The 15,954-nt window shown below is 38.1% G+C and overlaps 1 protein-coding gene across 1 annotated transcript in view; it reads right to left on the bottom strand.

Moving 5' to 3' along the window:
- Nucleotides 1-15,954, bottom strand: part of LOC108536463 (alpha-1,2-mannosyltransferase ALG9-like) — a 100,612-nt gene that overhangs the window by 43,747 nt on the left and 40,911 nt on the right. Inside the window, 4 exon segments of the mRNA XM_017883236.1 lie at nucleotides 8,414-8,543; nucleotides 9,712-9,859; nucleotides 10,495-10,624; nucleotides 12,578-12,732. Coding sequence (XP_017738725.1) covers nucleotides 8,414-8,543; nucleotides 9,712-9,859; nucleotides 10,495-10,624; nucleotides 12,578-12,732 — 563 coding nt within the window.

Genomic DNA, 15,954 nt, shown 5'->3' with positions numbered 1-15,954 from the left:
GAAGCAGCACGTAGACTTTCATCTCTGGTCATCAGGGCCCCGGCTCAGGACACATGTCTCAAGGTAAACTGTGCTGCCATAAAATATTTGACAGGAAAATAGGTAATGGGATGTTGCGGGAAGTCAGGGACCCTAAACGGAGGGACCAGCTGAAGACATGGCAGAAGAACATAAATTGTGAAGATTTCATGGACATTTATTAGTTTCCCAAATTAATACTTTCATAATTTCTTATGCCTGTCTTTACTGTAATCTCTGAACATAAATTATGAAAATTTCATGGACACTTATCACTTCCCCAATCAATACTCTTGTGATTTCCTATGCCTGTCTTTGCCTTAATCTCTTAATCCCGTCATCTTCGTAAACTGAGGAGGAATGATGCCTCAGAACCCTGTGATGATTGCATTAACTGCACAAATTGTTTAAACAATATGAAATCTGGGCACCTTGAAAAAAGAACAGGATAACCACAATGTTCAGGGAACAAGGGAGATAACCTTAAAGTCTGGCTGCCTGTGGGACGGGCGAAACAGAGCCATATTTATCTTCTTTCAAAAGCAAATAGGAGAAATATCACTGAATTCTTTTTCTCAGCAAGGAACATCCCTGAGAAAGAGAATGTGTTCCTAAGGGGAGGCCTCTGAAATGGCTGCTTTGGGAACGTCTGTCTTATGGTTGTAGATAAGCGATGAAATAAGCCCCAGTCTCCCATAGTGCACCCAGGCTTATTAGGACGAGGAAATTCCCACCTAATAAATTCTGGTCACACTGGTTGTCTGTGCTCAAACCCTGTCTCCTGATAAGATGTTATCAATGGAAATGCGTGCCTGAAACTTCATTAGCAATTTTAATTTCGCCCCAGTCCTGTGATCTCACCCTGCCTCCATTTGCCTTGTGATATTTTATTACCTTGTGAAGCATGTGATCTCTGTGACCCACACCCTATTCGTACACTCCCTCCCCTTTGAAAATCACTAATAAAACTCGCTGGTTTAGCAGCTTGGGGGGCATCATGGAACCTGCCAACATGTGATGTCTCCCCGGACACCCAGCTTTAAAATTTCTCTTTTGTACTCTTTCCCTTTATTTCTCAGACCAGCCGACACTTAGGGAAGATAGAAAAGGACCCACGCTGAATATCGGGAGTGGGTTTCTCCTGATAATGGGATAAGCTAAAATATAAACACTCCAATTGGATTTCAGGTGTAGTTTCAGCAAATTGGAAAGGTGTGCAAAGAAATGTCAATGGTCTTAGAAATTCCCAGTCATTTAAAAGGAAAATACACTTCGCTTGATTCCAGAGAAGAATCACAGACTCTCCTAACTTCCAGCCAATGCTCTTGCCACTATCATGTGGCCAATCATCAATACCCACCCATGATATTTCCTTTATTGAAATAAGAACATGGAGGCCTGGGAGGAAACATCTGAAAGGGAAAAATTTCAAGTATTTTTCTGTCTTTTCATTTCCTCTTTTAGATATGCTCCAGTTAAATTTTAAAAAGTAGTTGTCCTCCAGAGCCACAGACTGTCTTAGTTTTTTGTCTCCCATATAGCCTTGCTAAATACGTATTTGTTGATTGAATCTTTAAACTCACAAGTAAAATTTATTGCACTGTAAAATCTAAACTCACAGGTAAAATTTTGTTCATTCGATCATTATAGATCACGGGCACATTAATTTCTAAATGCCAACATAATGGATACTAAAAAGTTAATTTTAAAGAAGTATTTTGAACATTCTTCAATTAAATTCTTAGTAGATTCTCATCTAATTGCGCTGTATATATTATAGCAGTTTGAATCTGCTTGCCTTGATACCCAAGACTGATAACAATTCGTGAGAAAACAAATAGGGCAAGTTGTTTTTTCCTCCAACAAGGACTTCCAAAAAGAGCAAGAGAAAGGAAAAAAGAGAGAGAAGGGAAGAAAAAGAGAAGAAAGGAAAGAGTGTCAGGGAGAAATCCTGATCATTTTTATTTATTGTTAAACATGATATTTACTACTTAAAGTACCCGTCACATATAAACTAGAAATGGAAAGTAATTTTTTAAAAAAGTAATGAGTTGGGCACAGTGGCTCACACCTGTAATCCCACCACTTTGGGAGTCCAAGGCAGGAGGATCACTTGAAGCCTGGAATTTGAGACCAGCCTGGGCAAGAGAGTGAGGCCCTCTCTCTACAAAAAAATTTAAAAATTAGCTAGGGGTAGTGGCTAATTTAAATTTTTTTTTTTTTTTTTTAAACAGAGTCTCGCTCTGTCACCCAGGCTGGAGTGCAGCGGCGCCATCTCAGCTCACTGCAACCTCCGCCTCCCAGGTTCAAGCGATTCTCCTGCCTCAGCCTCCTAAGTAGCTGGGATTACAGGTGCATATCACTATGCCCGGCTAATTTTTGTATTTTTTAGTAGATACAGAATTTCACCATGTTGGCCAAGCTGATCTTGAACTCCTGACCTCAGGTGATCCACCCACCTCCCAAAGTGCTGAGATTACAGGCGTGAGCCACCATGCCCAGCCAAATTCTTTGTAGAGACAGAGTCATTACAGCATCTGTAGTCCCAGCTACTCAGGAGGCTGAGGTGGGAGGATCGATTGAGCCCAGGAGTTTGAGGCTACAGTAAGCTATGATGATGACACTGCACTCCAGCCTGGGTGACAGAGTGAGACTCTGCCTCTAAAAAACAAAACAAAACAAACAGAAAATAATGCTCAGCTACTTAATGTCTATTTGGCCTTGTAACATCAAACAATGACTATCACACAAAAATAACAAAGAGGCAGGATGAAATAATATTGAAGAATCCTGAAACCAAGCCTTTTATCCTAGGGCTAATCTTGATATCAAGTTATAATCTCTCTAGATCTCAGTTCTGTCACCCATAAAATAAAAAGATCACAGACTATATTTTAAGTTCCCTTCTAATCTAAGGTTCTTTTTACTGGTTAAATTGGAAAAGCAGGGATAAAGAAGAATGAAATAAAGAATGTTTTGACTGATATATAGTCAATTCTGTTCTAATACTAGTTTTGAAAATGCAAATTTTTTTCCAACACAAGGGATATATTGGGGAACACTTTGAGCATAATTTAATTTTTGCATTTGATTATGTAATTTAATTGACAGGAAACATTAGGTGAATGCAGAAAAGTACACTCAGTGGAACCAATTAGCATAGGAATACACATAGTGCATACATACACAAATACATCCACCGGCTTTTTCAGTTCACTGTATTATAAGCCACATCCACTCATTCACCTTTGCTATTATAACTTTTGTTAAGATTTCAGATAATCCTTTTACTACTACAAGCTGCAATCCTTCCAATGCCAGGCCACAAGGAAACTTCAAGTTTTCTGCAAAGTAAACTGCCACATTTATTGTAGTATTTATGCACTTTTAACCATTTAACATATGTAAAATCATGCTACCATTTTTAATCTTTTTTTAATTTTTATTTTTTTCAGAGACAGGGTCTTGCTATGTTGTCCAGGCATGTAGTGGCATGATTGTAGCTCACTGTAGTCTCAAACTCCTGGGCTCAAGCAATCCTCCTACCTCAGCCTTTGAGTAGTTAGGACTACAGGCATGAGCCACCATACGTGGCTAATTTATTTATTTATTTTTGTAGAGATGGAATCACCCTATGTTGTCTCAAACTCCTGGTCTCAAGCTATCCTCCTGCCTCAGCCTCCCAAAGTACTAGAATTATAGGCATGAGCCATCATGCATGGCTAATTTTTAATATCTTTTTGTTTTTTGTTTTTTCTGAGATGGAGTCTTGCACTGTTGCTCAGGCTGGAGTGCAGTGGCAAGATCTCGGCTCACTACAAGCTCCACCTCCTGGGTTCACGCCATTCTCCTGCCTCAGCCTCCTGAGTAACTGGGACTATAGGCACCTGCAGCCATGCCCGGCTAATTTTTTGTACATTTAGTAGAGATGGGGTTTCACCGTGTTACCCAGGATGGTCTCGATCTCCTGACCTCGTGATCCGCCCGCCTCGGCCTCCCAAAGTGTTGGAATTACAGACGTGAGCCACCGTGCCTGGCCTAATCTCTTTTTCAACTGACAAAGTTTTTAAAGTATTGTGTCCCTAACTCCATTTTCCCAACAAGCTTTGTGGTTTTTATTGCATAATAATTTTTTGTAATTTTATATCTTACTGTAGTAGAACTGACTATATTACTGCTTAGGAAAAAAATCAGTGACCAATCTATGTTTTCAAGGATAACAGATGGAGGACAGGCACGGTGGCTCATGCCTATAATCCCAGCTCTTTGAGAGGGCAAGACGATAGGATCGCTTGAGACCAGCCTGGACAACACAGCAAGACTTTGTTTCTAGAAAAAATAAAACTACTAACTGTGCATGGTGATGCATGCCTGTAGTCCTAGCCACTCAGAAGCTTGAAGTGGGAGGATCGCTTGAACCCAGGAATTTGAGGTTACAGGGAGCTATGATGGCACCACTGCACTCCAGCCTGGGTGACAGAACAAGATACAGTCTCTTAAAAAAGAAAGAAAACAGGAAAACTTCCAGCAAGTCTGCTTAAGCATTAAAGTCAGAAAAAAAGTCTTTTTCTGTAAGCTCTCTCCTGAAGAGCTGTTTTTTCCTCCAAGGTTTCATCCATTGACTAGGTAGCTCCTAAATCATATACTAGATTTGGAGCTGGAAGTGTACCATTCACCTTGAAATAGTGAATAAAAATTTGAATTTTTCAAGAACTAAAGAGGCGACACTGAATGTATCTTCCAAATTTAGACCTTGATTCTGGCAGAAAATCTTGGCAATCTTGGCATGTACCCCTGTAAATGCTTCCTGTTCAATAATGAGATATTCAATAGCTACTCAATACTTACCATGGAAAAATATGCAGCAAAAACATTATTTCTGCAATATAGTTATAAGGGTACATTACAAACCACAGAACCTTTCCACTTATTCACTCCTAATTCTTGATTAGTCCAGAGGTAAAGAAAATGGTGAAATAAAAAAAGTCATACATCTTGCCTCATTTCCATGCAGAATAGAAACAGGACAGGCTGGAGCACTTATCACAGAAGCCAAAGCCTGGCTAAAACCTGCCACTCAGAGCTAAAGGGCAGGCAAAAATAATGCTGCTATTTAGCATGCACAAGAAAGATAGAGAATGTCATTGCTTTGTCTTCTGGAACAAAACTGGACAAAAAACCAGGACTTATGCCAAAAGTAACAAACATAAGCATTGTACAACATGTGCTCCTATACATGGGGCAAAGTCATGGGCATTACAGTCATGATCCTGGCACTATTTCTTAAACAATTAAACATAACACCCTTTAAAAAATAATTGTGACTTTTGTTTATATACAAATGCACGTATCTATGCAAAGGGGAGAAAGTGAAAGGAAAGAAACATCAAAATGGTAACAGCAGTAATACCTGGGTAATGAGATGACAGATCGATTTTTTGCTTCTGTAACTTTCATTATTTTACGATGAATATATATTACTTTTACTATCACAAGAAAACAAATATCTTTTTAAACAGTTAACTGAAAGAGACAAATCCCTTATCATAGTTCATGTAGAATGAATAGTAAGCCAGCATGAGAGTCAAGTGGATGATGAAAAACAGTATAGTAAGCCAGCAAACATCCCTGCTACTTCCAAAGGGTCAAAGGTGAGTAGACTGGATTTGGACAGCACCCCACCCCTGACCCCCATGAAGGAAAATCCACTGAAACTAGAGCACAAAGGCAACTCTGAAGGAAATCTCATCTTCAGGAATGTGGATGGGTGCAATGACAGACACTATCTATGGATGTCCAACTTTTTGGCTTCCCTGGGCCACACTGGAAGAAGAATTGTCTTGGGCCACACATAAAATACACTATCACTAACAAAAGCTGATGAGCTAACAAAAAAGGTCCATGCCTAATTTTCATGATTCTGTCACCACAGATAAGCAAAAAAAATCCTCGCATTCAAAGGGCTGGACACAGCTGCCACCCAGCAGACATAAATCACTTGTCTGTCCCTGCTTTTATCAGCCAGCATTTTGGTGATTCCTATTGGCATTCTGAAAAATCATCACCTTTTGGGTAAAGCTCATATAGAGTCATTTAATCAAATTTAACACTGTCTGACAGCAGAGAATATGGAAATATGATCTAACTAAGACAACCAGTGATAAAAGCATAAGAAATGTGCAAAAGGCCACTACAGATTTTCTAGCCAGCTTTCTCTCAACAACATTACCACAATGACGATGAATATTCATTACCCATTGAGAAAGCACGTAAAAGTGAACTACTGGGTACATGACACTGTCCTAGACACTATGGTGAACACAAAAGCAACAAAGTGCAGTCATTCTCTTCATGGCATTCACACATTTGATGGGGAAAGGGATATCAGAAATACTTAAATCAGACCAAGATAATTAAATGGCTAAATGAACTGCACACATAAATACTGAAGAAACTTAAAGGAAGGTCTGCTCAATATAGACTTAAATAGTTTGCTTCAAAGAGGAAGATAATTTTGACAGTGTGAGAAGAGACACAAGGATGGTTCAGGCACAGTTACCACTGTAAGCGAAGTCACTGGGGTGGAAAAGGCAAAGATGAGTCTGGACACACTGGAATAAAATTACCAGGATGGGGAACAATAAAAAGAAGGAAGGGGAGAGACTGGGTTTCTTTACCTCAAATCTGTCTAATATACCATTATGAGATTAAGAACACTTGTGCAAGCATAAGAACATTGCATTTCTGCTAAGAGAGATATAATATCAAATATCATAATTCCAAAGTAGGTGCCATTTTACAGATAGAAACTGAAATTAAACAGAGAAGCTAACTAATTTGCCCAAGGTTATCAAGTTTAGCAACAGAGATGCTCTTTTTTTTACTACTCCATTTGTACTACCTCTTCCTAAAGCAAAGCTCCAATAACATCACTGAATTCATACTATCCCCCTATGACAGTGTATTTTCCCACCCTTTGACTGCCTGGCATCTCTAGTGATGCCCTGCACTCAGGAGACTCATATCTGCAGATAAAATTAAAATGACCTGTAACAGTCTACCCTGCTCAAGGGTATTTCCACTGTAACAGGAATCAGAGCCTTAAATTAAAAGAATAAAGCTCCAATACAAACCATGTGGTAGAAATGCCTATCTTATAAGGGAACAGCTCAAGGCTGTGTCTTTAAGATGTCCATTTTCATAGCTTATAGCTAAAGCTCATACAATAAGAATCTCACTCATAAACCCTGAGGGTCTCCATGGAACTCTAACCAGCTCCAATCTGGGAGACAAAAGACCAGATGTGGCTGCAGGTTTGCTTCAGAAGAGAATTGGAAGTCTCGCTATTTTACATTTTAAGCATATGACATAAGAAAATGTAAATTAATTATAGCTGACATTTAAACTGTTACATATTTCTTTAACGGACAGGTTGCAAAAAATGTGCTTTCTAATCATTCTAGACAATGATCTTACACTGTCTTTGTGACCTGAGAGAGGCATTATGTTTATTACTTCTTACCTTTTCCATTATAAAAGATTTCACAGGCATCAAATGTCAAAAGTGTCATCTTTCAAAGGAACTGAAACAAAATTCGCATGGGATCTCAGAATGTGTAAAGACAAGTAGGGAGAAGATCATGGTCCTGACAGAGGTTGCTCCCTGGCACTCACTATGGAAACAGTCTTCACTGTTCATTTGTTAAAATTGGCATATACTAATAGCTAGGTCAAAGGTCCACCTGATAACTTGAAAGTTCCCCATGAAGAATTTTAATAGGCCAAGGAATTATATGAGTTTCGGAATAATGGTTCAAATTTCTACCACAGGAAAACTTCCAGCCTACCCAAAAGCTTCAAAATTAAATTATTCAGAAAATAAAGAGGTTACATTTTACATAGAAAATAAAGAGGTTAATTTGAAAATAAAAGTGATACTGTTTACTCTTTTTCGACAAAAGCTGTTACACCCCTCACCCTAAAAATATCAGTTTTTTCTAAGACAGGGTCTCACTCTGTTGCCCAGGCTGGAGTGCAGCAGTGGAATCATGGCTCACTGCAGCCTTGAACTCCTGGGCTCAAGTGATCCTCCTGCCTCAGCCTTCTGAATGGCTGGGGTTACAGGCGCAAGCCACCACACCTGGCTTATTTTTTAATTTTTTGTAGAGATACAGTCTTGCTGTGTTGCCCAGGCTGGTCTCAAACTTCTGAACTCAAGCAATTATCCCACCTCTGTCTCCCAAAGTGCTGGGACTACAGGTGTGAGCCATAGCACCCGGACTTAAAAATTGCTTTCTAAGAAATTCTCATTTTATCAATGCTCTAATATACATGCCAATAGACTTTTAGGCATAGAATTCTTTTCAGAGATGCAAGAAGAGAATGTAGCCCTTACATATCTGGATGGCTCTTCTAGATTCTGGTCATTCATGTCAGTAGGAACAATCCGGGTAGCCAGTGGTCCTTCTGCAAAAGGTTTTGGTAACTGACCTCTGAACTCTGATGGAATGAACTGAAGCTGCCAACTGTCAGAAACACAAGGAGAATAAGAAAACACAGGGGGATAATATTGCTAAATGTACTTGAAACAAGCAAGCCAGAAAAAATCATGTGAAAAACATTTATCTTGAAGAAACAATATTTCTGCTAAAACCTCAACCAGGGAGCATAGAGGCAGAGGTCACAAGTCAGTCCAAAATCATTGAGAAATTTACAATTAGCTGTCTCTTGACCCATTTCACCAACTGTTAGTAGTGAAATTCAGAACCAAATGGTCATATCATCAAAAAACCAGAGAAGTGCTAATGCTTATTGTCAGTTACCATGTGGGCAGAGAGACTTATCAAATAAAGCAAATTATCAGGTGTAGAGAAAAAGAATGAAATGTAATACATGGCACTGAGAACACACTATGGGAGAAATACTTTGTTCCAGAGTAACCCTCAAACATATCTCTATCTATAAAACTATTTCAAATGTAAAAGGCAAAGGCCAAAGTCAACACTTAAAAAACAAGTTTTAATTTAATAATTAATGACTGACACAGGGTCTTTATGAAGCATAAGAAACTACTGCCCAGTAAAGCTAAGCTAATGAAGCCAGTTCTCAAATGGAGCAACATGACTCACCCAGATTTCCCTTTAACCTACACAGGACTCTTCTCTGGCCAAATGAAGCAACCTGCAAAGAACTTTAGGCCCTACGCTCTCAGAACCACAGAAAGCATAAAGGAAACTGGTATAGATATTTTAACCACAGGTTTCCCCAGTGTCCACATAATGGTGGAGAACTTTCACTGTTGTTGGATCAAAAATGTCTTCTCTCTTCTAGCTGGAGTTTCTAGACCGCTTTTAGAAGTGGATTAACATGAGGTAATTATAGAAATGTAAATATGAATCCCCAGGAAGAGCCACTGGCAAAAGCCTAGGACCCAGGGCATTTTCAGAAGTTCCCAGACACCGGCAGTTATGGGCAGTACAGAATGCCTACCTAGACCCAGCCCTCAGTCTAATGAGCCCAATGAACACAGGAGGCAGGTACACAGTACACAGGCCCCACGGCTCTCTAAGGTGGTAAATAATTCAATAACTTTCTGTGAAAATTCCAAAAGAAAACAAAAATTCAAAGACACTGACATAGAACTACTCTATTTACTCCTTCATTTAAAACCCTGGGAATTAAAGGACAACTTACTTATCGGGAAGAAGGAAGCTGCTGGGAAATCGATACCACTCTTTTCCTACACAGACATTCACAGGTCTGCCTTCTGGGACAGTGTGGATGGTTGGATCTGTAGCAATTCGGTAAAATTCTGGATACAAATCAAGGGGCCCGTGATATCCTGGAATGGGAAACAGTTAGTGAGAGCCAGAGATGAGGAAGATGAGATTCTGACTTTAATTATACTGCACATTAATGTCACACTCTAAGCCACATGAAATGTAAAAGGCAGGAAGGGCCACAGCTATTCCAGCACGAAGCCTGCTCTACATGTATAAAATGTCTCTCTAGCTGGGAACATGGTTACAGCAGAGGCCCTATTCTGCCAAAAATAATTGGCTTTCTTGTCCCTCTCTTTGCTCTTTCTCCTTTTTAACTTCATTTTCCTTGAGCATATTTTAATATTATAGATCCAAAAAATGAGTATAAGAAAGAATATAATCAGGAGAAGTTAGCCCAAATTTGCATTTTAAGTTTAAGGCTTCCTTAATTTACCAGCATTCATTAAAAGAAAAAAAAAAAAACAAAAATAGACAAAAAATATACAGTTAATCACACTAAAAGGAATTCTCAATCTTCTCTTCAATCCTAAGATGTAGAAGTCACATCCCACTCATTAATATTAAGTCTACAGGTTCTCTTTTTAGAAATGGCTTCTTAGTGTAAGCCAAATGTGTATTATATAATCATGAATCAAGTAAAACCTAAGGGCAAGCGACTCGTCAGTGTAGGTTAAGATACTCTTAGAAGATCTACCTCTGAACAGTGCCACAGAGCGAGAAAACGACAAAAGCCCAAACAGGAAGACAGTTCCTAATGCCAGCCAATTCGACGTCACAGTATAGTGCTCCAGGCGGTATCGTTGAAACACAAAGTGGTAACATTTCTGGAAGCACAGAAAACTGGCTGATAAAGGAAAATATAACTTGTAGAATATACATAATTACAAGACATCACAGTAACATCAAAAGCGAAGCCAAAAAAGAGGTTCTATTAGGGATCTGAGCATTTGCAAACAGTGAGGTACCTACTCCAAACTCTAAGATAAAAGCCAGCTCCTCTAAGACTACCTGCAGTCTTGGCCAGGCAGAGGGCTTGCCAACAATAAAATCTCACTAGCTGCACAGGAAAATTATTTGAATATTTTTCGAGCATTTATAGTCCTAATAAGTTATTTTTTTAAGTATTTAAGCAATGGTTTTTTGGTAGTTTTGACATATAAAGTATTTCAATTTGTTTTGATACAATGAGTACTAATCTTCACTATCAAAGTTTTATAAAAGCTTTTAGTATCAAAAAAAAGGTCTTATGACCAAATAAGAAAAAAGAATTCCCCTTATAGAACACTAGGCACATGCTCTTAATTATATGCTAAACGACTATGCAAACTAGATGAATATAATATAAACACGCAGGCATGAATTCTGCTGTCTTTGAGTTCCTTCTACTCAGACTTCTTCCCTTCCTTCCTTCCCTTCTAGACAGAAACTACTTTCAGAAAGCAATTTTCCAATATATAACAAATGGCATAAATCTGTTTGAACCCTTTTCATATTTTTTGGAATCTATCCTGAGGAATCAATCCAAATATCTAAATGAAGATATTTATCCTAGCAGTATTTATAATACTGAATAAATGAGCAACCTAAATTCTACCACGAATTATATCCAATATTATAAAAAATCAAGTCAATATATCACATATTACATAATAATGTCATATATTATATCTGACTCAGAACATTCTACAGCTACTAAAATGATAAGCACAGAGAATGTTATAATATTAAATTAGAAGGGCTATAAAGTTACATGTATACTTATCACAACTATAACAAACCTTGGTATATGATATACAAAATGCTGGGTGGAGTTTTGTTAGGTTAATGGGACTAATTTTTCTTTTACCACTTCCTAAATTATCTGCAATAAAGTTCAATTACTTTTATAATTAAAATTATTTTTCAAAACTATCAACTAATATTGATGAACCTTGAAAACATTATGTTAAGAGAAGCCAGTCACAAAAGACCACATATCATATGTTTCCATGTATAGGAAATGTTCAAAATAGGCAAATCTGTAGGAACAGAAAGTAGAGTAATGGTTATTTAGGGTTGGGGAGATATGGGAAAGGGAATGGGGGAACAATAGCTAAAGGGTACAGGCTTTTTGATCTAAAACTGACTGTGGTGACAGTTGCACACATCTGTGAACAGACTAAAAACCACTGAATCATACCCTTTAAATAGGTAAACTATATGGTTTGTGAATTATATCTCAAAAAACCTGTTAAGAAAAAAACCTATCATCCTAATTATTTTTTTTTCTGCCAACTGCAAATGGTAGCAGAGGGCAATACAGGGTTCTGAGGGTACTGAAGCCATAAGTACAGAGTTGTTCAAACAGAGTTAAGATGAGCTCTGCCAGAGAATTGACCTGGGCAGGTTTTCAACCAGGATTACAAAGTGCCCCACACTGTGAACTGCCTGCTGTGATCCCAAACTCTTGAGCAAGTTTTGTTATGATCTAGCAGTTCAAAGAGCAGACGTTCCATTACCTCTGCCACAGAATGGAATTCTGCAATTGGATTCCTGTTGGTAACAGAGGCAAAGTAACACACAAATTAACACTGCAAACATGTAATCAGCAAATATGAGTATGGTAAACAGCTAAGCAATCAATATAAGAAGTTTTAATAATACGATCTATATCATGTTTAATGTTATGGATAAAATATCTTAGGTAGAAGCATTCTGTAATTTGCACTTAAGTTTTGTGAGTAATTATTTAATAAGTAGAAAAGAATGAGGCAGATATACTTCTCCCTGAAACTCACCTGAAGTGCAGAGAGAGCCACGGCACCACAGAGACATATAAGTGGATACACAGGGAAAAGAAATCTCTCCTCTTTGTGAGGCTGGATGAAGAAAATTATAAACCAAATATACATTGGAGCCAAAGTAAGCCAATATGGGTGGCCTAAATTCTGAACTGCAAGACACAGAAAAATATTCATCTTTCATTATATTAGAACAAAATGACATATTTAGTTTCAGTGTTATCTTGATCTCATATTTGGGAGTATGCCCTAGGACACTCCATAAAATGTTTCTACTCTTGTATTCACACTTTCTCCAGTGCAATAAAGGCATCAAAAGGAGAGAGGAATATACTCCTTAGCTCTCCCAAGAGATCTAAACTCTAACAACAAGCACAATACTAGATTTGGTTAGGACACAAATGAACGTAAAGTTAATGGCTAATAGAACTTAATAAATTCCATGTTAGATGAAGAAAAAAAAAAAGCCATCTCCTTTAATGAGTCCTGCCACTAAGACGAAAGTTTCCTGAGTTTAACCAAAAACATAACATAAATTCATTTCTTGGGTTTTAATTCTGATGTTGTGTTTAACACATGAATCCTCTTATCTATACACCAATCAGTCTGTTCAAATAGCCATGGATCAAACGAAAAAAAATTGTTGGATTCTCAAACTCATTACTGGTTTTCATCAAGCCACAAATGACAGAGTTTGTTTCAAAGCAAACATAAAAATGCTCTTAAAGGAAGTTCAGTGATTGTTTTCTCTCCATTTTTTGCAATATTCATCCACTCCAGATCCCCAAATTGGACCAAAAATGTACTTAAAGCATGTGAAAGAATTAAAGGAATGTAATGAACACTAAAACCCAAGAACCTGCTGGAAAGTTCCCGTGATTAGGTACATGAGCAATGAGTGATAAGCCTGCAACCCACAGTGAAGGCATCGCCTACTGCGTTTACATGAGCGATAATGAGCAATGCAAACGCAGGCAAACGGTAGATAGACAGCGCCACCTGGTGTCCACCATGTTAACGGTAAGCTACAAGATCAGGACTATCATCAAGACCCACTTTAGCTATGCCTAATTTAGCATTCCTAGGCTATCAGTATCACCGCAGAAATTCTTTAGGAATGATAAAAATTCTTGAACTACAATAACAAGATTTTTTCAACTTTTGCTCTAAGATATTATGGGATTTTAGATTAATTAGATTATTTAGATATTTAGGATACATACCTTTCTAGGGAGTATATTTTAAGGCGGAGGTTTTTTGTTTGTTTGTTTATTGAGATGGAGTCTCTCTCTGTCGCCCAGGCTGGAGTGCAGTGGCACGATCTTGGCTCACCGCAACCTCCACCTCCCAGGTTCAAACGATTCTCCTGCCTCAGCCTCCTTAGTAACTGGGATTACAGGCATACATCAACACACCAGGCTAATTGTTATATTTTTAGTAGAGATGGGGTTTCACACTGTTGGCCGTGCTGGTCTTGAACTCCTGACCTCAGGTGATCCACCTGCCTCAGCCTCTCAAAGTGCTGGGATTACAGGCGTGAGCCACCGTGCCTGGTCTAAGGTGGGGTTTTTTAATTAGAATAAAATAAATCCATTTATTGTCCACAAGTAAATGGTCCTTTTCTCTTCTGTACCTTAAAAGCTAACGAGTAATCTTTTTTTAATAAGGCAAAAAATTTTGAAATGTCCTCCATAAAATATACAAAATCACAACCACAGCTAGATATGATGAAATCATGGGTAATTTATCTCCTGCTTCTTTATAATTTTCTATGGTTTGGGGGACTTTTTTTTCCTCTTCAGACACGGTCTCACTCTGGAGTGTACTGGCGCAACCATGGCTCACTGTAGCCTTGACCTCCTAGGCTTAAGCAATCCTCCCACCTCAGCCTCCCAAATAGCTGGGACTACGGGTGTGCACCACCATGTCCGGTTAATTTTTTAATTTTTTTGTAGTGACAGGATCTTGCTCTCTCACCCAGGCTGGTCTTGAATTCCTGGGTTCAAGCAATCCTTCCACCTCATCCTCCCAAACTACTGGGATTATAGGCATGAGCCACCGTGCCTGGTCTTTTTTCTTAAAAAGGCATTGGTTCTATTGTAAAAATCCCATTAAAATATAAAGAAAAAAACAGAAAATGTTTGTTTTCTTACTAGGTAGATATGTGCATACATTATGCATTTTAAATCAATATTTTATACTTAAATTTTTATCATACTGTAGGGAACAGCTTAATATTCTGTTTTTTTACTGATGTTACAAGCATTTCCAAATTTTCCACAAGCATAAATAATTATTACTGTTTTTAAAAACAGAGACACAGGTCCCACTATGTTGCCCAGAGTGGTCTCGAACTCCTGGGCTCGAGCAATCCTCCCACCTTAGCCTCCCGGGCAGCTGGGACTATAGGCACGTGCCACTGCTCCCAGCTATCATAAATTATTTTATAGTCAGAAAATAGCTATTTTCACAAAAGAAAAGTGATCCTTAAGAAATAGAAGGGATAGAGGAATAAGTTAACACCTCAAGGGAGCAAACAGCTGAGTCTAAAATGTGGGACATTATGCAAGATGATGGCCTGGTTTCTTTAAAGAAATCTTTGAAAGAAAAAAAGGAAGATGGGGTCTTCTTAAAAGCTTAAGACACTAAATTCAGTACGTGACCCTTGTTGAGATTTTGCTTTTAAACTAACTATAAAAGGCTATTTTTCAGACAATCTAGGAAATCAACTGGGTATTAGATGATATTAAGAAATTACTGATAATTTTGTTAGGATAATGGCATTATGGCTATGTTAAAACAAAAGTCCTAACACCAAAAAAAGTGACTCTGAAGGCTACTCTAATATTCTTATAATAAAATGAACTCACTATAAACCATTAATAGAAAAGCAGAATGGAGGTGGGATGGGGGAACTGATCATATGGCATCCAAATCAGACTGAAAAGTCTGAAATTAAATCTTTTTCCAAACCTCATATGAATTTCTGCTCAAATCTGTCTTCCATAAAAGAAACGAGAGGCACTAGATATCCAGAGCCACGACAACTTGAGAAAACACCAGCTGTGCACTACAGAATCAGAGCAAGCAAAGCAAATGACAAACCAAACTTTCTCCAATAAGGCAGACACAGAAACAAAAAGGAACAAAGAAAAGCATCACGCTTCTGAGGAAGTCCAAAGCTTCCTGTACTTCAGTGTCAAATTTGGGGAAATCCCTGTATGGTTCAGATTTTATACTTTTGTTTGAAAAAATCTCATGGATTACCTTAAGCAACCAATTAGGTTAATACACACTTCTTTAAAAGACAGAAAACTCAGATAGGCTTGTTCTCTTCTGAGATTTTTTTTTTTTTTTTTTTTTTTTTTTTTTTT

Source organism: Rhinopithecus bieti, unplaced genomic scaffold (assembly GCF_001698545.2).
Source record: "Rhinopithecus bieti isolate Rb0 unplaced genomic scaffold, ASM169854v2 scaffold_11964, whole genome shotgun sequence".
Taxonomy (NCBI): Eukaryota; Metazoa; Chordata; class Mammalia; order Primates; family Cercopithecidae; genus Rhinopithecus; species Rhinopithecus bieti.
The sequence above is the reverse complement of the archived record's forward strand: the minus strand, read 5'-3'. Positions and strand labels throughout refer to the sequence as shown.